This window comes from Coloeus monedula (assembly GCF_965178545.1).
Source record: "Coloeus monedula genome assembly, chromosome: 11".
In the NCBI taxonomy this organism is placed as follows: Eukaryota; Metazoa; Chordata; class Aves; order Passeriformes; family Corvidae; genus Coloeus; species Coloeus monedula.
The window spans coordinates 6039164-6065021 of NC_138791.1; the positions used below are offsets into that span (position 1 = coordinate 6039164).

The following is a 25858-nucleotide window of genomic DNA, read 5'->3' on the forward strand; positions in this document are numbered from 1 at the left end:
TGTAACAGCCTGTAACAAAACAGGTGCAACACCAAAAACCATCCCAAAGCCGAACCCACACGGCCTGGCCTTAAAACCAGCTAAAGCCCATGTGAAGTAAGGATGCCAGCCCATCCTCAGGTAAGCATCCAGAGTGCCACAACACATGTGGAGATGGAGGCCCTGGAAGCTGTGCAAGGCTGGCAGGTGCTGGTGGCACGAGGTACCACCAAGGGCAGGGACCGAGGCAGCCTCCCTGTCTGCAGAGGTCAGACAGACAGGGGTGAGGAGGGTTACATTAACCCTGAGGTGCTCAAGTTCCTGCAGCTGATTTCTCCAGGAATGTGGGTCAGAGTTTATTGCAAGAAAGGAGACCTCCAGTATGTGTTAGCAGAAGAGGTGTTGGAAACAGGATCTCCCAGAAGTCCAAATTCTTGTGCAGCTACATACTGAACACCTGCTCAAGTCCCAAAAAAGTCAGGAGGAGCGATGACGGGAGGAGGGTGCCAGTGATGAGTTACTCAACTGTGAAAACATCTGCAAAATGACTGAAAATTAAAGGCAGTCCAGTATGAGAAGAAGAGAGTTCCATGATGGAGAAAACATTGCACTGCTTAGTTGCCTTCCTCTCCCTTTGTCCTGCCTTTAATTTAAGAAGCAAAGATGAAGTAAAATCTCCTTGGAAATCACGCTGCATCTGACACACTGGGGCCTTTGTTCCAGCCCCATTAATTTGTTTTTCCTATACTGCACACGGGAGCATGCTTAAATGTGTTGGATTTAATCACCTCTGCACAAATATCATCCAGGATCTCAACTGCTGTGTCAGATTTGCCATGTGAGACTCAGCTAAGACAAACCCTTCCAGGTGTCAGTTGCACAAGACCTCACCTGCTCTACATGGTCCCAGACCAGAGGTGAAATACCACTGCCCCAAAGATCCTGAGAGCACTTTGCTTCTCACCTACAGCCAGCACACACCTCAGCAACAAGCCTAATACAGCCTGGGCCAGGCATCTGGCAACTCCAAGATGCTCACACACTTTAAAACGAACTTAGCAGGACCAGAGACAGGAAAGATGTGACCTTCCTGGTTAGTACTCAGTCCACATGCTGGCTGCTGTACCTCTGGAAAGCACAAGAGATCACAATTGTTACCCACACTTACGAATAAAATATTGTTTTTATTTTAGTGAAGCAACAAAGCTATTTACAGATACATTAACTATACATTCCAATTGAAAAATAGATTGTGCTCAAAATTGTTAAAGCAAGTCACACACAGTCTGTTAGGAACACAAACAACCTCAAACCTCCCAATGCCTTCAGCTCCTGTCTGATCTCAGGAAATCAGTTCGTTTTGTTCTGAATTATTTTCTGCTGATTCTCAAGACATTCCTTCAGTTTGTCTTCAGTGAGCGTCAGCCTCTGCTCCAGGATAGAAATTGTCTGCAAAACAAAGTGAAAGCTGCTGTTGAGCTGCTCACAAAGACATACTGCACACTGTACTCTCAGTGCCCAAGAAGATGCTAAATTCACAGGAATATTTTGAGGTATTTCATGGCTGGAACTCCAGTGTCAGCATTTTAGCAGGGCAGAGCCCCACATGACTTCAGAGGGGAGCAGTAAAAGATGGTGGGCACAAAGTTCTCCTGCAGACAACACCAAGCACCCGTTTCAGCACTCGTGCTTTCAGACTGGGCTCTGCATTTCCTTTCCTGGACAAGTTCATGAGGCAGACACTGGAGAGCCACCAGACACATTTCTGCTAATGAGACACACAGATTTTAAACAATTTTGCTCAGTTATGGCTCTGAATTTACCCCTTTGCTTCCAGCTGTTTCCTCCCCTCCCTCAACATTGTGGGTCTGCTGTAATTAAAAAATTCAAAACTTGCTGGACAAGCACCATGAAAGGCAAGAAAACCTTCCCAGCCTAAGACAATGCAGCAGATGGAGAGGAAAAACTCCAAGTGGCAATATCTACCTCAGCATAATGCCTGCATTTCTTTGTGTAATCCAGGTACCCTGCAAAAGATTGTTCTCTTTCTCCTCGAGCTGAAGTCATCATGTACAGGATGCACAGGAAGAACATTTTAACCACGTGGCAATAAAAGCTTCTGCTGAAAACCTTTTATTGATCACTCCAAGATAATCAAGGGCCCCAGCTATGCACAACCACTTTCAGCTTCCACAGACACCAGAACAGCCGATAATGGGTGGTGATGATTTAATGCTTTAATATCCATAAACTTATCAGCAATGATCAATAGCTTCACATTTTGGGCATTTTTACTGCATAAATAACATCCTCTGCTAAAAACAAAGGATGTTCAGAACTTTGGACTTTAATAAAGTAATTCAAATAAACTTGGACAACCGCTGTTTGTATAGCAGTTATACATAGAAAGCCTTTTAATAGCGCATTTCGTAAGCACATCTCTAAGTGCCTGACAAAAGCAAGCAGGTCTCATTATCCCCATTTTACAGCTGGGGAAACGAAAGCACAAAGAGAGGAAATAGCTTGGCTAAGGCCACTTGAGACTAAGAAAAGTCTGCTGTAAAATGATTTGGGGAATGAGACAAGTCATGGGGGAGAAGAGAAAACAGACATAGTAAAAACAACAGCGGGCACTAAGGCAAAGCCATCTTGCAAGACTCTGCATCAACGAATTCAGGAAGGGCTGGAGGTTGTCCAGTGCATCATAATGCACCCTTTTTTCCTCCCTAAACAGAGTTCAAAGCTTATTTCTAATATATTTCTTATTTCTGACCTGTGACAAGGCAGAAGAGCCCTGCTGCAGCAGTAGAAAGCTTCACCTAAAAGAATAAACCCTGCTTTGCCCAAATATTCTGTGGGCTACAGTACCAGCTGCATTTATGTTTTTCCTCCTCTATTTCCATCCCTTTGAGGCATAGGAATTGCAGCACACAGAGAACCAGAAGAAACATTGTGGAGCCAGCAGGTAACATCCCAGGTGCCCCAGAGCCAGAAGGTGCCCTCCCATCTATTCAAAGGAGAGAAGACTTAATCTTTTTCACATCCAAGCCATGCCATTGCCTAGTGACTGTCTTGGAAACCAGGAATAAAGCTACCAAGGGCAGAACACAGCAGGCTGAATGTCTACCAGGGGTTTACAGCAAAGATCTTATCCTTCAAGCAACCAGAGAAGGAAAGCCAGTAGGGATCCTGGCTTTTCTGTTTAAAAAATGAACTAGTAACTCAGCACTCCATTAAAAAGGGGGAGAATGAAACATTGCATCAAATTTCCTTTAGACAGATAATCAGCTGAATGAATGTCCCAGTCACACTGCCTTGCCAGAAGCAATGCCCAGATCACTCGTGGTTCCTCTGTTCCATGATTTAATGCCACCATGATCCCATCAATAGGAGTTACTGCTACACACGGCACCATGAGACACAAGTAAAGCAGATTTCACAAAGTGTTGAATTTGTGAGAAAGCTGTAAGGAAAATGTTTATTGGAATGGAAATTGCATGTAAGTAAAAGCAGAAAACTTGTAGTAAGTATTTTTTGGAAACTAAAAGTGGAAAAGTAGCAGTCAGAAATGAAATTCAGGAAATCCAAAGTAGGAATCAATGACTAAAGTCCATTTAGACTTGAATATATGATGAATATAAATAGACAGGGCATCTGACATCCCAGGAAGGTAAGGGTAAGCACAAATACTGCCCAGCTGCTGTAAGTGCTACATTGTAACTTGCACAGAAAAGCTCCTTTATTAGCAGCTGAAAGTTTTACAATATTTCCATGTTGCTATTTATAAAGCAAGTCCTTCTCAGGAGGCAAATGAAACTGCACCTATTCAACTCCTGCATGCTTTTGCTATGGCTTCTCAAAGATAACAAACCAGCAGTTAAGCCAAGGGCAAGAACACTGTTAGCCAGATTCAGTGAACATTCACTAGAACCAGGTTAGCACTCTGTGGCAGGATCTGGGCTTCCTGGTGCGTCAGGAATACAGTACATGTCTCCATTACACACCAGGGAGTAAATGCTGGATAATTTATTAAAGTCTTGGCTCAAATTGGCAGAAGGATAACAGTTTAGGCTTAAACGAGAAAAAAAATCAAACTATTTTTTAAGGAATATTTCTGACATTACAGTAATATACTGAGCATTACTGTGGGCACCAGAATAGAATATGGGAATTTTTCACAGAAAACTTAAATCACTTCTACCAACACTTCCTGCAACATTTGTCTTCATTTATCTTCAAAGACTCAGCACTGAAAAAACCCGCTCTTCTCTTTGGAAACATTAAAGAGAAACTACGGAGAAATAAAAATTTGCCTCCTATTTACTTATAAGTTCAGGGGAATATTCATTCCCATTCTCCCCCAGGACACCTAAAATGAGGCACCCAGTAGTCACACTTGCTTACCTGATGACAAGCCCCTTATCCTATTCCTCCATGTTATTTTTACCCCCTCAACCCAAATAACAGTGATTTGGGATGCTGTTCCAAGATGCTTTCATCGGTATCTTTTCCTCAGTCCCTCTTAAACATGTTTGATTAAGCAGCAGAGACAGTTAAAAAAACCACTGGCCTCAGGGCTGAAGCTTCTGCAGCAGCCCTGGAGGGGCTTTTGAGGAGGACAGATAAGAGGAACCAGGTGCTAATTGAATGCTGAAAGAAACCAGTTCTACCAGCACCAAAGGAAACCTGAACAGCAGAGACCAGAGCAAGGGAGCAGAGGTCGCCAGCAAGCCTCTGGAGCAGCCAGGGAGCCCCTGCCAGGAGAGATGCAGCCAGCCAGATGGCTGCTATTAGCTAAAGCAGGACTTAACCTGGAGCGGGGGGCAAGGCGGGCAAGGGCACAGCAGGGTGGAATAACTAATGCTCAACTCACCCCGCTAAGGGACACTCTGCAAGGCCAAAGGTGCAGCACAGGGCCTTTCCAGTACGCAGTCACAGTGGCTCCGAGTTAGCCATGCAATAGCACAGGGGACAGAGAACTGCCTGACTGACCACCAGTAATCAGGCAACCCCCCCAAAAAGTATGGACAGGGCAGTTCCTCAGATCAAGTAACAACAGCTTGGCTGAACCTACAAGGGATACGATCCTGCACAGTGACTGTGCCATCGATGAGCTCTTGGCTCTGCGCAGAAAAAATAGGACACTTGCACTTCTATTCTTGTTTATTCATAGCAGAAAATCCCTCTCTCCATTGATCTCAAAGGAGGCAGAAGTAGTTTTCTAGCTTTACTTAAAAAGATCCTCAAACGTTTGCTCCACTGGTTTTTCTAAGCATATGCTAAAAGATTTTGCAGAGCACTAACATATCAAACAGCTCAAGAAAAAACATTACTTCTGCCTCCTCAGATTTTTCTTTCCTATCTGACATCTTAATTTATGAAGACAGCATTTTCTTTTCAATTTATAAAGAAAGTTCACCCACAATGAACACACAAAAAAATGCAGAAGTTTGTAAGTTTCTGTACCCACAGTTTCTCCACTCCACTGTGTGGGTCAAGGAAGAACTTAGGGATTGATGGTTTTTAAGAGGTCCATTGAAGACTACAGATGGCCCATGGATTTACAGAATGACACTTGTCAAGTTTGACCTGGAGTTGCAGGCTTAAGAGCTCTGCCCTCTGTAACAAGCATGGCCAGTGCTGGTGTATTTTCAAAGATGTCCTGCTGTAACTTCTTACGGTTTTCCCTAAAAGCAGCAATTTCAGAGCCCACTTTATTCCCAAATACGGCCAAGAAATACAAATAAACTGCATCATAAAAATGCTGCCTTAGCATCCAGGTGGTACCCAGGTAAATTAAGCTTGGGAGCCCTTTCTCTAAACTAATGCAATGAGTGAAACAAACTACCACAGGAAGGGTTTGCACGGGGGTAGCCTTACCTACACCTTTTACAGGAGAAAAAAAGCCTTAACTCCTGCCAGTAACCACAGTTTACAACTCCAAACTGCAGCTGCACGATTGAAAGGCTGATGGGAGAACTTATGCAGGGAGAGTTGAAGCATGAACCTGTCTGGCAAGAACAGCTTCTCCTCCTCCCATATGGGTTTTGCCCCAACACACTCCACCTCAGCAGCTGCACTCGGGACCCCCAGAGCAGATCCCTGCTCCTACCAAGCACACGTAAAGGGAGCTGGGCTGCCCTCTTTGCAAATTGTAACTTAACAGCTTTGAGATGGCACCCAAGCCAGCTACCAACGTTCTGCATGCTCTGAAAGCATTCTCAGCAAGAGCTGGCAGTTTAGACTAAGTGAGGAGGTAAGTCTCATCTCACAGTAGAACAAGGCATGAAGCTTTCACAGCAATTAACACTTTATGTAGCAAACGAATGCCTGCAAGCACCAGCCTTACTCCAGTGGTCAAAGCCTTAACCTCAGAGATCAAATAGAATTAAGGTGGGTTTTGGTTTAAAATAAAATGTGGGGTGATTTCTAACAGAAATGATAGCTCCTCATGTGCATCAGACTAAAACAAGATGACATTTTAAATCAGGTATGTAGCTCCTCACCATCTCAATGGCTTTGAAGGCAAACTCTAAGGTGAATTTTCACAAAGCCTATTTGCATAGAATATTTCACACCAGGCTGAGTTAGTGGGCGAAGACTCAGCACTACCCCTTTCTCTAACTCAACGCCATGAATTTTCCTGGGTTTATTTTGTAACATGCTTCAAATTCCACAAACTTTTATTATTGTTCCTACAACACACTTAGCTTCCATGTGGCTGGACAGGAACATCTTGATCAGTGCTGCTGTACAGCTCTGAGTCAGAAAGACCCACAAACCCCACAATGCAGGTGTTGCACATTCATCCAAGATCACTGTGGGGTCACATGGATCACGAATCCATGACAATGCCTGCAGAAGGACAAAGGTCAGCACTAGCCTGGCCTCATCAGGATCCCCACACAGAGACCTGCTCAAGAAGTTGTGTGGCTAAACAACCGCTTTGTCTCTTCTCCAGTGCAGGGCATGAGAGCTCATAGTCCCATCCACCTCACTTTCTGCACATACCTGAATTACAGTTTACCAACCCTTTCACTAAATTATAGGAACAACTTTGGTGTAATGCACAAATCTCTTCCTGTGGTACTCAGCACAGCAACAAGTGATCCCTTGCAGTGCTCACTGTGCTTTTCACAGCAGGAAAATCACACAAGCATACCCGAAAATTCCAGTACCATCCAGTATTTGCCACAGAAAGCAGCATGGTCAGTACCAGTACCATAGTGATCCTGGGGCACAGATAAGGTTGTCCTTCGTATTAAATCAATCCCAGCTACAAAGATGAGCCACAGGCTCTGCCAATTTCATCCACGCAGGGTGGAGATGCAAGGCACATTAAGCCCCTTGCAACTGAGTCTTTCCATTTAAAGCCCTCTGACTAAAAATGTTTCATCACACCTTGCTGTTGCTTTAGTCTTGACAGCTGATCAGCCAAAGCTAAACTGATGGCACTTACATCAGATCCTGCATGTTTCTAGAAGGGAATGGCTGATGGCTTCTGTGCAGTTTCCTTGGTGCAGAGCTCCCAGACCTCTGGGGCTGGGCCAGCACAGCAAAAGGAGTCAGGAGACTTCCAGTTTCACCACAGAATAAAACACAGCCAGTCAGGATGGGTTACAACAAAGTGTCCAAGCACACACCATGACAGCAACTGCACAATACAGAGGTTAGAACCCCAAATGACCAGAGTCTTCCCCAAAACCACAAAGACTTCAAAGCCTTCCCATATCCATCCCTTGCCTCTGAGAGGATGCAAATCACTCACCTAAATGAACTCAGCTGCTGGTATCCAATAGCTGAATAACAATATATATTAATCTTCAAAGTCTGCGTGTGAAAACAAATTGTGGGAGGTGTTTAGTATTCCTTCCCATTGAAGGAAAATGGAAGGTGAAGGTCCTGTGAACATCCAAGGAGAGGATCAGCACTTCTGAAGGGCCAGCCTTCAGAGAGTGTCCTGCTAACACAGCAATATCCCTCAGAGCACATTTAATTTAAGCACTCTTAGAAAGAAGAAAAATGTATTTGCATCAAGATTTTATAACAAGCATATTTTGGAAGTAAATTTCAGGGGAAAAAAAAGTAGCTCTGCTCAATGACACAGAGGACTGGCAATAAGCAGGGTACTTAATTTGAGTGAGAGATCAAAGCTACTGAATCTCTAAGAGATGGGTCTGACTCATAAGAAATAGCCTCTATGTCCTTTAAATTCAGATTTAAAAACCAAGCTCATCTGACACTCCACAGATTTTTCAGATGAGAACTTCTTTTATTAGTGTTTCAGATTTCAAACCGTTTCTCTTGGAATAAAAATTACTTGCAGGTGTTCTCTTGTATATTGGGTCCATTGGTAGTCTGTGGGTGCTCAGGTCTTGAGAGCAACACAGAAACCAAGATATTTGTGCACAGCAAAGGTAGAAGCACTTGGGACATGATCCCCACTCCAGCCAAATATTTCTTTTTGACTTGTAACTACTTGAAGTCATAAAAGCATATATTGTTCTAAACCAGTTGCTTAATTTACATTCAGTCCCTCTCAAAAGAGAGGACACATTCATCTCTCACCAACACAGGCTCGAGACCACATCTCAAAAAAGGAATAAAAATTTGATTTTACTTGTTTTCATTATTAAGTACTGGACACATTAACATTTTCAGCTTTAATTAAAAAGCAGTTCACTTGTGTCCAAGTCTTTTTTTATGCTAAAAAAAAATTTAGAAAAATTCTTCTCCCTCCCTCTGCCTGCACTTTTTTCTGGAGTGAAATAATCCTTTAATCTCACATGAGCTAGATTGTCCTTCAATTCAGGCTTTGGATTATTTTACAGGCTTATCAAGTCTTCTCCATTTCACTGTGTTGTTTTCTCCCAGCTTCAATGCAAGATTAGTTTGGGGAAGCATATAAAGCCATTTCCTGTGGGTGGATTATTGCAGCTATTTATGAATTTTTATGCTAACCTGATTCTGAACTCCTCATTTGGAGAAGACATCTTCCTTCCCACATAAAACCAGCAGCTTTTGCCTCAGTGCCTGCTGCCCACAGATGAACAGAGTGAACACAACAGCTGGAGGTGTTTGGAGTGAGGACAAGAGTACATTAAACTGAAGACGATCACTGCAAATACAAGTTTTCCACTGCAGCCAAGACAGTTACTCACAGATGATCTTTTCAGAAGGGCAGTTCAACTGTAAATGCAGAAAACACACCTGAACCAAGCAAATCTTTGATATCTGCTACATTTTTGTTTCAGCCAAAACACACCTTTCTGTGCCAGGTTTATCCAAGAGAGAAAGTCACCTTGTTTTCCCCTTAAATTTAATAATTATCCCAACTCTTCATATAGGCACTGAGATACTGAGATCCAGTCTTCAATAAAAAAAATAAAATTATAAACAGTTTGCATTTTCTTCCTTTTCACATCTCTAAAATGCCAGTAGAGGATTTTTAAACACTGAGACACTGACAAGATAATAAGCTGCAGGAAAGGGAGGAGCAAAGCATCCGTATCACACATTTATTACTCTCATCTTCCTCATTCCTTTGCCAGACGGGAATTACCTGCTTTCCTACAGAGGGGAACCAGGGTTTCTAAGTAATCCAAAACTACTGGGAACAACTGGCCTACGTCCAGGTCTCAACTTCACTCTTCAAGGCAGCAGAATTATTAAGCATATGCTACTCTTCTGAAAAAGAGCCATGTAAGGCCAAACACAAACCACTTTTAGGAAAAAATATGAAGACCCTGTCAGGTCACATTAGACCACCTGCTTCCAAGTAAAACAAAAGCTATCCTGACAGAGCTTTGGGGAGGAGGAGGAGAAAAAGGTTTCATTGAATCGAAGACCAGTTGAAAGAAAGTTGCCAAAACCTTAAAGAATTAAATCATATCAACAACGTAAGAATGAAGCTTAGCAAAGCTTCTATTCACTCTAGTGGTTACTGCTAGTTGTGATATACAACAGCCACTGGATTCTTCTGATCCATCTCTCTGATGAGAACAGAAGTGCCCAGCTGAAGGAGCAAATCTGCTCCAGTGTATCCTCCTGTGTGGGGCACACCACCTCCACAGCCTCAGGGATTGGTGACCGGCTGGAAGAGACCTCTGAATTGAACAAAAACAATCTCACTGAATCCAAGCACATGACACCTTATTCCATGTGGAAATCTACTGCCAGCAGAGGGAAGGTACTAATAATTGGTGATGCAGCTTCCAGTGTGGAGCTCAGAACAAAGCTGTGTGCTGGCAAGAGATGACAGCCTACAGCTGATGTCTTACTATCACCTCTTTCAGCAGAAATTGGAAGTATTTTCTCTCCTTCCCACTTCTACATGATACCAGGTTTAAACCTTGAAATGACAGCTACAGAAAAAATATTAGGAAAATAAATTAGGCTTATATCAGCATAATTTCCCAAAGTAGTTTATCACAACTTTAACCTTCCCCACTGCTACTTTACATGATGGTAACAGTATTACATCTACAACAAGAACAATGAACACAGGAACTCAAGATACCACATGAGAAATAAATCCAAGATCCCATGGAGCTAACAGATTAAATTCCTGAAAAGCCCATGGACGGTTACATCAATACAAGGTTTCTGGAAATAACACATGTCCTTTCCCTTCAACTGGATGGTCCTGCTTATGCCCTTACAGTTCTCTTTAAACAAGCAACACTCAGGATTTTAACAGAACACTAGGTGCATCTTCAGCCCTTCTCCAAGAAGCAAAAATAGTGACACCTGTTATGTGTTATTTATGAAAGCTTCCTGTTGTTTTGAAGAAGCAGTGCTGTCCTCCTTTTTCAACAAGAGGTCAACAGACCCAAAGCTGACACACACACACACTGGTTAGAACCTACTGCCTGCAGTGAGCAGCACCCATTTGTGCTTTGGAAGAAATGCCTTGGAAAGACAACCAACCCCACAGCACCAGGCATTGCTCCCATTTCACTTGGATCTGCACACACCACAGCTCCTACCAGAGCACACCTAATTGCATGAAGGAGGGGTAACAGCTGGAGCTGCATTCTAGAGCTTCACTGCCTTCTCCTACCAGCCATCAGCACTGGAAAAGCCAAAGTTCAGACATGCAAGCTGATGCCTTCCACATCTGCCTTGCCAGCTGCCCACCTCCCTCCTCTTTGAGGTGCCTTCTGCCTTAGTCCAGGAATGAGGAATTCTTCCAGGCTCATTTGCTAATGCTTGTTTGGTGTCGGTTTGTGTCACCGCTAAATATCAAAACCTTGGCATGAAAACAGCATGTCAGGAACCTGTACAAGTGCATTAAAATGGTTTTAATACAAGATACAACATACACAGAGTAGAACCAATGGGAAATTAAGTACTTCAAAGATGGTAAAAAAGCTACAAAAAAGGTAAAAGGTAGAAGAACACAGTTACTCAAGGCAGCTTTTTAGTTTTTTACTATTTCAAGACTATTTCCAATTTTATCCTATAACTTACTAATTTATTCCTCCCCCACTGATCTCAATTTCTCTTTCTGTTAGGTTTAAAACAACATTTAGAATTTTCTACAGTTACACAATATCTTCAACAGAGATATTTGCATTGCTTATATTTAGGTTAAATCCCACACATACTGTTTACTGCAATATTTGCCTCCTCTAAACACCTATGAAGTTGAAAAGGAGCCATTACACATCCATCATCAGAAATGTGGATGTGATTTACGTGATGAAAGATAACAATCACATTCCAAGCTTACTAGGGAGATGTAAAAACAATATTAAAATATTTTGTGTATACACTGGGCTGCTTTTTACTCACAAGTATGAGGGCCCAGTGTCACACAAGATTTCCCTCCCCTCCTCCAGTGTTCAGTGTTTTAAAGATCACAGCAAAAGTGCTTTTTTGCATTTCTGCCAAGTGAACTTAAATACCTTTTGGGTTTCATCCTACACTATTTTAGACTGCCTGTAGTTGTGGCATGTTTTTTAATCCCTAAATCAGCCTTCAATCTCCTGATGGGCGCTCCAACCCATCATCTTGCACTCCTTGACAAGTACTTTGACAAGTTAACTCTCTCAAGAGCAGAGAGCTAACTCAGACTACTAATCAGTATGTTCAATACCAATTGTTTAAGACCTACTTGTTCTTACTCAGAAACAATATTTAAAGCTCACAGAAAAGCCCTCCCAACAGATTTTTTCCATCCTACCACCATGGTCTCAGCTACAGGAGACCTCCAATGTTTATCACCCCGTGCTTTCTCCCTGATTCTCACATGCCTCAAAAAACCACAATGAAATTCAGGTCCAACTGACCAGAAACAGTATTTCTCCACAATGAGCAGTTATTTAGTTAATCAAAAAACACTTCTATCCCCAAATTCTTATTAAGTAAACATATTCTGTGATGATCACCATTCATGGCTGGTTCTGTTCAAGCATTGCTTAGTGACTCAAAGAAAGAACTGTTTGTTAATGTTTTAGCAAGGGATTAGTTGTTTGTAGCTGTGGGTGAAAAGCATGTTCCAGCTTTTCCAGAGGCACAGAAGGGCCCAGACTTGTTGATGGGAGAATAATTCTGCAGAAATTGGACTGTGTAGGTGAAAGCTGGGTGGGGGAAAGGAGCAGGACCTGAACAGAGTTTACCTATAGGCTGTGGTATAACAGGGAAGAGAAGAGAGACAGATTATTCACCAAAACAGAGCTCTTCTGCCAACCACCCCTTTAGGCATCACCTTAGATAAACCCTGGCTAACAGCACAGTCTATCAGAGCTGGCTCCAGCAGCACCTACTACACTGCAGCATAAAGGAACTGGGGAAGAGCAGGGCCTCAGCTGGAAGTCAGTGTGAAGGAACTGATAGAGGTAAGCTGAGAAGCAGATAACGAAAGACTTATCAAAATACTACTAAAAGCAGAGGTTTTGAACTAGCCATATAATTATTCTATGAAACTATTGCAAAACAGTCCCAATTCTTCCAGTCACAGGTACCTTTGTCATTACCAATTAAAAAGCAAACCATACCTGAGTCAGAACATCCAGCTGTCCCATAATATGCTCCAGGGTATTTGCAAGACTGGTCTCCTCCTCTTGCTGCTCATGGGTCCTACCAGAATCCTGAGTTTTTGTTTTCTTATGATGAATGCCACAATCCATTTCTGACTGTTAAAAAAATAAACAGACATAATCTGCTGTTGCAATGCAAACAACTACACAGGGATTTCTGTTCCATGGAGGGTAAAGGACAGTTTATGCTGAGACAGTCCATGCTATTAAAAACAGGCAAAGGAGAAAAGGAATTGTTCTTGCCACAGCTGGTAAAGGAAAAGCTGCTGACTTGTTTGCCTGCTCCAGGTGGAGAGTGGTTTTGCTGTTTTCGGAGGGGGGGGGGGGGGGGGGGGGGGGGGGTTGTGTGTGCTTTTGTTTGTTTTTAAACTACCACCAGGAAAGGCAAACCTTAGAAAAAAATCTTGAAGCAATCCTGCAAGGCTCAAGTTTTCTATGTGCAAAGAACTTTGGTGTGCTCTTGTGGCACATAGGCACAGACTACAGGTAAATGAAGACTTACTGGAGCTGCTTAAGGAAGCACTACATCCCAATGACAGGAATTAAGTAAGCTACCCCAGAGGAGTCTGATTATTTCACTCCAACAGTAAAGTTAAAGCCTCTCTCCATGTTTGGTAGTTGAAAGAAGGCAAAGACATTGTACCATAGTTAAGTTCAGCAGAAGCAAGAAGTTCCAATATGCACTGGAACTGTTTTGATTTAGTAACTTTAATTTTGTTTATATCTTGAACTGGTTTTCCTCCCCAACGAGATTAAGAACAAGTTTACTTTGAAGTTTCAACTGTTTTAGTTATTCAAGCTTGAATATTGCATTCAGAATAAATTAAGTTTGAAAAACACAAATAGATCTCTACTAAAGAACTTATTCTTGTTTCCTTTTCTTTCAAAACGGTATCTTTCTTGTAGAACAAACACTATTTGCATTGTTTATCTGCATTACTGCCAGTAGAAGCAGTTCAGAGAAGTTTAACTAAAGGAGGTAGCCAACTGGTTAAGCAACTACAGACTTCAGTTTCTCAATTTACACTAATGGACAAGATTTGAATCGCAAGCCAAGATCACAGCTCTCAAAACGTACTTCTCTGTGGCCCAATGCCTGGCGCAGCTCCATCCCATGCACTTATTACTCACATAAAGTTTACAAACCAACAAAGAGGCAAGGAATTCTGACAGATTGAAAAACAGTCTCTAAAAGTTCTTCCACATGTACTTTTTCTAGTAGAAATGAAGATTTGCCTCTGTCTCTTCTCTCCTGTGCAACAGCAGGAATGCATTTCTCACCAGCACAGAAATGATCTACCTGTTCCTCCCTGTATTTGAGGCCAGATGTGTGCAGATGTGCAACTAAACTGCAACAAGGCCTTAGACCAGCTCACATAACTTTAACCACCAAACTGTTCAGTACATCATGAAGATACATACACGCATACAAAAAATTATATATATATTTTAAAAATATACACAAAAACCCTTGTGCTGCAGGGAGCCACTGACTGAGGCCACAGAAAGGCTCCCAAGGCTGAGATCCAGCTCAACACAGGCAAAATATGCAGTAAGTAGTACAAGGAGCAGAAATATGAGTACCTAGGGAAGGTGGAGAGTGGAAGGGGTGAGGAAAAGAAAAGGAACAAAGAGGCTGCAGCAGTAGCAGCTTTGACAGGAGAATGCCTTGCTGCTAATTGCTAGTAGGAGCTGACCATCCTTTCAGACCCTGCCAATCAAACCATCCTCCTCCAGCCAAGCTTCACATGGCCAATTTTGCATAAGGAGCAGGAAAGAAGGGAAACGTTTAAATGACACATAGAGCCACAGCTCCACAGGGATCACTGTGCTCCACCACAGGCCAGGGATGCAGCTGGGTATCAGGTGGTACCAGCCACACCAGCCTCTGCTAATTTCCTTCCTCCCACCTGCTTGAATAATTTGGATTATCTACAAGCCCTCAGCCAACACAGCCCACACTTCAGGTCACACAGATCTGCCTCAGCATGGGAGCCACGCTCCAGCTACTCCTGTGCTGCAGGGAGCCCAAGAGCCACACGTTGCTCACCGATGCACTGACTTTATCAACTAAAATATGTTCTTGCAGAGATGAGATCAATCCAGTTTTAAAAACCTGCTATTTGCTGCTTAAATTTAAAAGTGAAAACAAACAAAAACCACAAACCACTGCTTTTCAATGGGTAACTAGCACGAAAAAACATTTTCTTTCTATTTTAAGGCTGACTAGCTTATGTTGATAATGTAACTTCAGGCCAGTCAATCATGGCACAGCAGAAATTTGAGTGAGCTAACACTGCATACAACCTGCACTTAAAAACCCCAAATGATGATGAGCTATCCTCTTCAAAACCCATTAGAACAAGCTGACTCACAAAGCAGAAAAATGACTGTACCAACAGATTTTCTCCATCTATCTTTACAGCATATGTCAGACAGCTTTTCATAAAAAGCTTCGGGGGTTTGAACTCAGAGTCTATATTCTCTTTGCTACAGTTCACAAAGTTTAGGAGTCTGGCAAGGGCAATACTGCAGAGATGGTCCCACACTGATGCTTTAGGGGTCAGATGGTCCCTCATCATGTCAAGCTGAAGCCAGAGCTGTCAGATGCCACATTCTGCTGCTCACCTCACAGGCTACATACCACCCCCACAAAAAGCCAAGTAAGCCACCTCCAGTAAGGCCATGGGGGCTCCTGAAGGCAACAGCCCCAAGAATAGAAATATATCTACATTTAGAAACAGAAGCATGACAACATGGCATACTGTCCCATTTCAAACACCACAGCTGCTTGAAAGGCTCCTTACTGCTCACCATCATCAAGACAACTGATAGCTACAGCCTCCAGCAATGAGGGTCTGAGTTAGTGCCTCTGTCTAAACCAGGGACACAGCCAGCCAGGAAATAAACACTGTGACAGTGGGTCACAGCAGTGACTTCCAAAAAGGAGGCTTCCAACTGACCAAGGTCTTTGACTATTTGGTTCTAGGAAGTGTGTACCCAGCTGAGGAAGAACCAAATTGCCTCCATGCTGAAACATTATCAAATGCTGTAAAAGCAGACTAAATCAGCTGCTGTTCCCAAGAATGAACAAGAAAACCCTTAGAGACCAAACTACAGACACCCTTCTGCTATGACAATCTATATCATGTGGTAAGCCAGCCACCAGGGATTTAAATTCTAACAGATTTAGAAAAACATCACAAAAATACATAATTGTGTCAGTCTCAGTACCAATGACCATCATAATTACAGGCAGAGACACCTGTGCTCTCATCTGACTCACCTGTGGGTAAAGTGCCAGCTGAATCCTGGGGACAGGCACCAGAAACAATGGCACTGCTGCAGAGGTTTAATTCATTTCAGAGTTCAAGTGCGCGATTTATTTGGCACAACCAAACAAATGTCTTTGCCATTAAATATCTTATTACAACATCTGCGTATTAAGCACTGGGAGTAGAGCAAGGAGCAGCTGAACATTAAAGGAAGAAGAGATGAGCAGTTTCAGAATACAATACAGCTCTCAGTGACAAAAGGAAAACAGAAGTGATTTATTTATAGCAACCACTTAAAGACAGCACAAGGCAACTACTTGGGGGAAGGGGAAAATTAATCAGCCTTCATTCCAGAGGTCTCTTACTGAGCCTCTTATGAAAATTGTTCTGGCTAAACAGCATCCTGGCCATAATTACAGTGCTGATCAGGGGGTGGGGGGCAGGTATGAACTACACAACACATGTGCAGCCATAGCAAACTGCAAGAGACAACTAAAAAATGCCGGTTTACTTCTTAAATGGTGATCCTCAGGAGACATATTGATACAAACCACCTACCTCAGTTTTACACCTACTAATAAAATGTAGGATTCTTATAATTCAGTCCAAAGGAAATATTTCTTTTCCCTTCTCCTCACCTCTCTCTAATGGATGGGAAGAACTGAATGGTGTGAAGGGGGTAGGTTCAGCTCCACCTTTAAGTCCCTTTCAGTTAATTAACACAGTGTATTTACTCTTTTGAGGGTTTTGTGATTTGATGAGGTTTTTTTAAGACAGTATGATGTTGCCAAGAATTAATTTTCAAGTATCTAGAAAGACAGCACACCCCTTAAGCAACACATACATCCAATGTGTTCAGTTCAACACAGATCTTCAATATATTAAAATTCCCTAGAGCAATCAAATTCATTATCTTAGTTGAAAAAATTCCCCTAAAAACCCCCAAAGGTGGCGTACACAGTTCATCTGGACCCTAATTCTACTAATCCAAAGAAGAGAGAAATATCTTTAAAAGTCTGTTCTGAGGAGTCATTTTCACCACAGGTAAAGAGATACTTTAAATGTGTTCCAGAGGAGCAACAGTGACATCCAGTGGAAGCATGTCAGCTTCAAGGTAAGCTCCACAGGAAGGTCAGATGGAGTACACCATGCTAGATGGGAGGGCTCATGAAAAGCTGAGACGTAACCTCAGTTCTCCCTGCTGCACACAAAATATCGACTGAGCACGAGCACATTTCTCTGGTCTGGAAAAGCATCCCCTCTTCAAGGCAGCACTGAAATTTCTGGAGCAATCACATTCTTCAAAACTTGCATTACTCTACATCTACTGTCCAGACCAGCATAGGGTAACAACTCAATTCAGAATACAAGTTAAATTAGCTTTGTGAAACAATATATATGACCATTTATCCGTGCTCAACTCTTATGTCAGAATTCAAACTGTAATAATGAAGGGAATTTTGGAGGGAGAGAAAGAAAGGGGAAGGGAAGTGAAAAGAACATTACTTACCTTTTATTTTTGCTTCAGACAAAAGGTATGTTGGGTTTGATGCAATTATTTACGCAGAACCCTCCTCCCTATTGGTGTTAATAAAAGCCAGTAAAATTTGGCAGCTCTACTGTAACAACCATGTTTCACCATAGGCTAATAAATATTAACCTTCTGATAAACTCAGGAAGAAATAAGAGTTACTAGGGACATCTCAAACCCATTTAAATCCCAAGGCACTCTTGTGCCAAAGCCTAAGTGAAGCACTGGCAGAAGGAGGCGGATGAAGCAGGCTTGTGTATTTTAAGTGATACAGCATCAGAGCATCCAGCTCTGCTGACCAAAATGCCCGGGAGGACAGGAACAGGGAAGAGTTAGTGGCCAGCTAAGGTACTCAAAAATGTACAAAACAGCCTGTCCATACAGAAAAGGAAGCACTAGGACTGAAATTTGGATTTGCTTGCAGAAATACCAGTATCCTATCTTTGCAAGTGGACCCTGTCTGGCAATCTCCAGACATGAGATGGTCCTCACCAGAAGGGAAAAGCTGTTCCCCTCCCATGTTTCAGTGACCTTGCTCTGTGGTTCACTGTCTGTTGGTCCAGTCTACTTACCCCTAGAGTCTGTAAGTGTCACTTTTAAACCAGGACAGACAGTAGTACCCTCAGTTTCAAGGTAACACTGAAGACAAATGGGAGTTTGGCATATACTGCATTTCCAAAAACACAAATGGTATTCATGTGAAGAGTGAAATGAGAAATAGTAATGCCAGACATTGAAAGCCCAGTGACAGAAGAAACTTAATGACTACCAATTCTTAAAAAAAAATAAAGCAAGTCTACATTTCTTGAGAAGGAAAAGCTAAGGGTGGCCTTCAACATTTTAGATTTGTGCTTCCTGCTTGGCTTAGGCCTTTTATCTCCCTTAACCAATTTTCCCCTCCCATCAGCCCTAGAGTTTCTTTAGGAAACAGGAAGAGGTCTTCCAGAATTCAGTATGGAATAATTAAGTTTTGTTGCACAGGTGATGCTCAACTGTCTAACATTGCTCCTGGAGAATAAGAACAATAAAAATTTCAAAGGAATGCTTTTATGTGGAAACAAGCCATGATAGGAACAAAAACGTAAGTATGAAAACCATTGGTAAGAAATGTCACCAAGAATTGAACTACTTCTTTCTGGTCCTGTTTTTTGGAGAAAAACTCCCAAGAAAAGGCAGCCAAACATCGGGAAAAAAGTGTTTATTCTCAGCCTTGGGTTGTCCAGCTACAGGTTCTTTTACACCAAAAGCATCAGCCTCCAAGGCAAGACAAACAGTGATCTCCTGAAGTGGGAACAACAGCTTCCAGCTCATTCCCTTCATGAGAGTAAATTGCCTTTTTCCACTGAATTGAGTAAATATACCCCGTGTAACATACAAATCTTGTGCATGCCTACTTTGTTACTTATATACATGTATAAAAATGCATGCCATGTATATGTAAATGCAGACACAGACACGCACTTGTTATTACTCTTGAAGTTTGAATTTTAGCAGAAAAGTTTGAGATCTTAGAAACTTTTAAAGCTTAAGCTAATTTCATCCATCTTCAAGCTGGCACAGAACTGCAACTTGAAAAAAAACTTTAAAATCTTGCCTCCATCTCATTTCTTTGAATTATGAGTCAAGCATTAAAACAAGCCACATACAGCAGCAACCTAAGTGGGAGAATTTACATTAATTAGCCTGAGATGCTGAACTTAAAAGGCAATTTTTATTCTGACCAATAATGACTTGTCAGGACTTGCCTTATTGTTCCAGAGTCTAAGAACAAATCTATTCACTGTAAGATGACAGAAATTAAAAGCTGATCCTCTTATTTCTGCAAGAAATCCTGTCAAACCAGAACACAAGGGAAAACAGTTGTAGCAGCACAGCTGCTCCCATCCACTACCAGGCAAAGCTCTTGCAGGTTGCTGCAGTCATTCAGAGCCCCTTGGAAAGCCAAGCTGAGGGGGCTGCCTCTTCCTCTCTCTCACGTCCTACGCCAAGACATTTGTCCTGTCTCTCCATGCCCTTGTCCAAACACCCTCTCCAGCTCTTCTTGTAGTAGGTACCAGAAGGGGCTCTAAGGTCTCCCTGAAGTCTTCTCCAGGCTAAACAATCCCAACTCTCTCAGTCTGTCTCCACAGCAGAGGTACTCCAGCCCTCTGATCATCCTCATAGCCTCCTCTGGACCCACCCCAACAGGTACACATTTTTGTCATGCTGGGGCCCCAGAGCTGAAGGCAGCACTGCAGGTGGGGTCTCACCTGAGCAGGCAGAGGGGCAGAATTAACTCCCTCAACCTGCTGCCCATGGGGCTTTGGATGCAGCCCAAGACACGTTTGGGCTGCAAGTGACCCACTGCTAGGTCATGTCAAGCTTCTTGTCAACCAGCATCCTCAAGTCTTTCTCTTCAGGGCTGCTCTCAATCTCTTTTTCTCTGTTCCTGTTGAACATCTGTCCCCTCACAAAACAATCACAAGACCACACCTCAAAACAGGCTTGGGTAAGTGGGCTTCTTTCAATAAAAGGAGAGGCAGCTATGGGTAACCACCTGCAACCACCCTGCTTGGGAAGGATGTACAGAAGAGCTCCCATGATCAATCAGAGCAAGACTCCAGCTCATCCCTACGAAGTTTCTGCTTAGACAGTCAAGTAGGATAGAGAACAGTGGAAACATCTGGAGTACTCATCACACTGTTGTTCTTTTAAGTAAATAATGTACCTACCTATTCCAGGAGGAAGGCAATTGTGCACCAGACTAAAGCTTCCTAGAGTGGGAATCCTCCAAAAAGTAAGGTGACAGTAGATCAGGAAAAAGAATCACTTTGCAGACTACATCCTCACTGTAGGCTGAAGGCTGGATCCCTGCTCTTGAATACAGGATCCCTCCCTTACAATGCTTAAAATTAAATAAACAGAAGGGGGTGGAGAAGGTGCAAACAAAAACCCACGTTCACATCCCATCGCAAAGAGCTGCAGCTCTATGCAGTGAAACTGATTCCCAGGAAGGAATTTCACAACAAGTAAAAAAAAAAGGTATAACAGGATTTGTAAGCATTAACAAGTGCCAAAATTAGCTGGTTACCAATTTGGAAGCCAAAAGGTCAAAAAAAGAGGCACATCTGGCCTATGAGTAATTCAGAAGGAATTTGTTTACACAAGGACAGGCTGACAGGATGAACTGCTGCAGTCAGCACGAGACCATGGGCTGAGCACAGGAGGCACCCGAGGTCACCATGCAAACCCAACCAGCAAAGGAGAGAGGTGGAGTCAGCTCTGGACATTCAGTTATGGGCCTCAGAAAACTTTATGATCAGATCACGTTTTCTGAAATTTGCCTCCAATCCTATCCCACAGGACTATTTTGGAAAATTTACCATTGAAGAAATAAGCACAGCCCAAGGCCTGGAGAAAGCTCTAAACCCAGCAGTGTCAAAAGAGCCTAAATGTCCATCTTAGCCAAAAGACACATTTGAAGAGTCACAGGCTACTTGTTTCAAAGTCCTTTCTGCTGAAGTTCTGCTCTTACCAAGTCTCTCTTTGTGAAGGTGAGCTATGCCTACAAATCTGGTATCTCCACAAGTGAGTGCCATTTAACTTCATAGGAGCTAAGGCTATGTAAGACATTTGTGCTCCTGAATTTCACAAGAACTGAAAGACTTCTTGGCAAGAGAATGTCAGAGGACAGTTCTCACTTCTGCGCATGTCTCCCAAATTGGCCCACTAAGGGATTACCTCTTTTTGAGTCTGTCTGCACATCCACTTATGTGAGCAGGTCTCAGAATCCTACCAGGAGCTGAAAATTTAACTTTTCATATATTCATATATTCAGGTTCTGTGGTTGCAGAATTTACAGCTGCAGTGACAGGAGAAACACTTCCCCATCACCTGTAAGCTTGTGTTCTGCTGTAGCTCTTACCTCTCGCCAGGATACTCCTAGTTTGAGATAAGCAGACCACACACACAGCCTGTGCATTTCACTGCCTTTTGGGCTGAAGCCCTCACGCCTCCAGCTGAAGACAGCTTTGCTTCTGAGGTACCTCAGCACAAGAAAGTTTTAAGGTATTTTTCATTAGAAAGCCATGCGCAGAGGCTGAGGCTAAAGTCTCCTCATCAGCCTCCTCCTTTGCAAAGTAATATTTCACACAGAGTTACAACATGCCCGCAGAAGGTTTATGTTTAAACCTGAGCAAAAATCTCTATACCAATGCATATTTCCTATTTTCCATAATATTTCACAGAAAAACTGTTTACCCACTTAGCTTATACTACAATGCTTTTATTCACAATTTTCAGTGTTTAGATAAACACCCAAGCACTTTCTAACCATCCACGCGACATCAACCATTCAGCATTTGCTGTGACATTTGACCAAGCACAGCCTTCCCAGAATTAACCAACAACAGCAGCAAATCTGTCCCATAATAAAACAAGTGTTCATGCACACTCATGTCAGCTGTAACCACACATGCAAAGCTTTCCTTGTACTTGTAAAAAAAAAATAATCCACCACCAAACCCCCAAAATAAAACACATTATCTGCCCTCTCTGGAAAAAATAGATCATATGAGGAACGTTTTCACAACTTATCAGAACAGTGAACACGTCCTCTGATCTGATCCTGCACAACTCTTCACCCAGACAGACCCGAATGCTTACAGTTACTGACCCCAGACAAGCATAAGAGCCTGTATTTTTGAAATCACATGCAAAATCCATACCTCTCATTCTGATTTTCCTTTAGGTCCTCACCACTTAATACTGCAGCATAGAATATGAATTTACCCTTTAGATTCTAGATCAAAGCAAGCACACTCACAGGATCAAGGCACAGGACTGCAAGACTTCATTTCTTCTCATCAGCTTCCCACCGCACACACCAGGAGTGCTTGCCCTGAACTTTGGGTTTCAAGGTGATTATGCAACACTTTAAAGTAATTGTTAGCCTATAATTTAAGAGCAAGCATTTATTGCAGAGGTACTACTTCTGATCTAACATTTACAGTCTCACATCTATGCTAACACACTTAGAATTCACTTCTGACAGCTTTAGTGGCTTATCACGCTTTTACATCTACGCTTTTACACCATAGTCATGACTGCAACTCCTGCCCATGGTGTCCTTCTCTTTCATTTGCATTAGTCCTTGCACAGATCAGTTCTACTTTCAAAGCAAGCTGCATCACCCAAGCCTCCTATATTTACAGAAAACACAAGCAGGTGGGCAGAGCAACTTTGAAGTTCATGTCTATTGTTACAAACACGTCCAATACCCTGATTCATACCGAACTTGACCCAACTGCCTGAGAAACCAGCATCTTCTAAAGCCTCCAGTCTCCCTCTGCCTATGGAAGTGAAAATTGGTTTGGAGCCAGTTTGTTTCCAAGCTCACCAACCTTGACAATTTTTCATGACTCTTATGCCACAGCTTATTTAGGATTGTTTTTTCTTTCTATTCAACTTGATGACAAACTAGTTTTGATGTCTGTATTCAGTTATTCTTTCTTGCATGTTAGTCAGCTTCTCTCCATGAGAAACCAGATACTGCACTGAGTGGTTTTACACAGCCACTGTTTTCATTAATATCTGTGCTTTCACAATGCTTAACAAAAAAATTATACAGCTACACAGCATTATAAGCTCTCCTTGGAAAAATATTCTCATGGACCTAAGGGTGAAAACAGGTTCAAGATGTGTCAAGAATAGTGCTCCTGTATTTTAGGGGTACCAAAACCAAATAATAATCTCTATGTCTATTTTAAATGTAATTAAATCCTGAAATGTCTGCAAAATCTCAGGATTATTCAATAGGCAGAATCCTGGCACACTAACACAGCAGTAGAGAAAGAAGGAGTAGGTTCACTTTTCATTGAAGGAAAAGGTGACCTTGGCATGAAATCAAGATCTGCAGGTGGGAGCTTCAAGTCTGAATTTGACAGGAAAAATAACTATCTCAACTACCCAAAAACCACCAAAATAAGCAATTCACTATTAAAAAAGCAAGCATTTGGCTCTAAAAAAGAAAGAAATTAAAATACAGTGAAATTTAAGTCTTGCAGTGAGTTGTAGGAGCGATGGTACTCTTAAAGAGCCCAGTATGATGTATTTCTAAAAGATACAAGACATGACATTCAGTTGAAAGGCAAGAGGAGACTGACATGAGTGTACAAGTTACTATGGAGCCAAGATTTTCATGCTCAGGTTATACTTAAAATAGCAAACGAAGCCATTTTCAGAGATATCAGTTTCTTTTTAACAGCAAAGAACATTTCAGATCAATTCTAAATTTAATCTTAACCTACGGTATTCAAAACAAGCTCTCAGAAGACATTATTTATTCCTCTCCCCCTAACTTTAGCAATTTTAACTGCCTTAATCCAAGGATATAGTACTAGCTATATTTTGCAGCTCCCATGCTGCATGCCCAAGCCAAAGCTTGCATTTGGGTGGCAGTTCAAAAAAACTCCTTTGAAGTAATTTAGGACCCCAAACCAAAGTATGTTTCTGCTGCATGATTGAGCATGGATTCACTTCTCCCTCTGCAAATACACAGCACCTGGTCCAAACCAACACATTACACCTCAGAATACAAAGTGCCCTGTTTCCTACAGGCTCAGAGCATCAGAAGAGCAAACCCTTGTCAGCCACCAGCACATGACACACATTTGCCTGTCAGTAGCACACAAACAGCTGGTCCCAGCAGCATCCCTTGGATGTTTGGCCAGGTAAACCCTCTTCCACAGGGGAATAGTTTTCGTTGGAGGGATAGATGTTCAAGGTGATTAGTCATTGCTCTATGGATTTGTTCAGCAGCTCCCTTCAATGGACATCTTAAGAGGTTTTATAATGAAGAACTAAGTTTTAGAAGAGCTCAGGCATTTTATTCCTTTCTTTAAATTACTACTGGATAATATGCTCTGGCAATAACAGCAGCACAGGAGAGGGTGAATTTACCATCACCTCCCATTAGCTGACACCTTGTCTACATTATTTATTATTTAAGCCATTCATTGGCATGTTACAAACCAAACGAGGTATTTTTCTCCCAGAAAGGATTTGTCTCTGCTGCATTTCAGCCCAGTATTACACTGTGCCATATTTTAAATTAAAACAGATAGAGTTCAAAGCTAGACCAGTTCAACAGGCTAATAAACAAAGAGGTCATTGCACTGATAGTTTCATAGCCTGCATAACTTTAGAGTTAGAACACAGGAGGGGAGGAAAAGGAAGAAGTCAGATTTAGCCAAAACCAGCCAAGGATCAATAAACACTTTCACCTCCTCCCTCCTTATGTGACTGCTTCCTCCCATGCTCTCCCACTAACCCAGCACTAACCAACCTCTGGTTTTGTTTGCTTTCTTTACACAGCACTCCACATAGTAGGGCATCAGGCTTAGAGCTGCAGACTCAAATCTTGTCCATCCCAAAACATTACGGCTATTCCAGTATCTCCAGCAATGGACTGAAGTCATATGAAATAAAAACACCACTGTATTTGAGAGATAACATAACATCAGTACCCCAGTAAAGATCTAAACTGATATGGTCAAAGACACTGCCTCAGAGCAAGAGATGTTGGCTAAAAGTTTACCCTTCAGCTGGCGTAATGCCATTTATGCACAGACCCCACAGTTCACAAGGAGCCTTTCAGCTTACAGCTCATGCTGAACAAGACTAACCAAAAACCAGCTATGGTAATAACATACAGCAGAATCCTGCTAAGTGCACCCAAATGTATCAAAAATATCCAGAGACTGACAAGACAAAACAAAGATGTTTCAACGAATCATCACAAAAATTACAGCTTGTACAGGCAGTAGCTTTAAAGGGTCACTTTTGTAACAGCAAACATCAGTTCCACTTAGATCAGTGCATCACTGAATTACTCAGTTGCTGGATTTATCCTCAGGTACAGTCAGAACTCAGAGGTCTCAACACATGATTCAGGGAACAGATATGAACTAATGTCTCCAGGTATTTAGGAAAGAAGCTCCAGTACAATATGTCACCTATTTGTCATGTGTGACACCTACACACAGCAATAT

The 25858-nt window shown here is 42.2% G+C and overlaps 1 protein-coding gene across 1 annotated transcript in view; it reads right to left on the reverse strand.

Moving 5' to 3' along the window:
- Positions 1–1263: 1263 nt before the first annotated feature.
- The window catches only part of POC1A (POC1 centriolar protein A), a 44549-nt gene continuing 19954 nt past the window's right edge, over positions 1264–25858 (reverse strand). Inside the window, exons 10-11 of the mRNA XM_082288769.1 lie at positions 12981–13118; positions 1264–1428 (exon numbers count right to left, since the gene is read on the reverse strand). Coding sequence (XP_082144895.1) covers positions 1330–1428; positions 12981–13118 — 237 coding nt within the window. The 3' untranslated portion in view covers positions 1264–1329. The remainder of the gene's footprint in view (positions 1429–12980; positions 13119–25858) is intronic.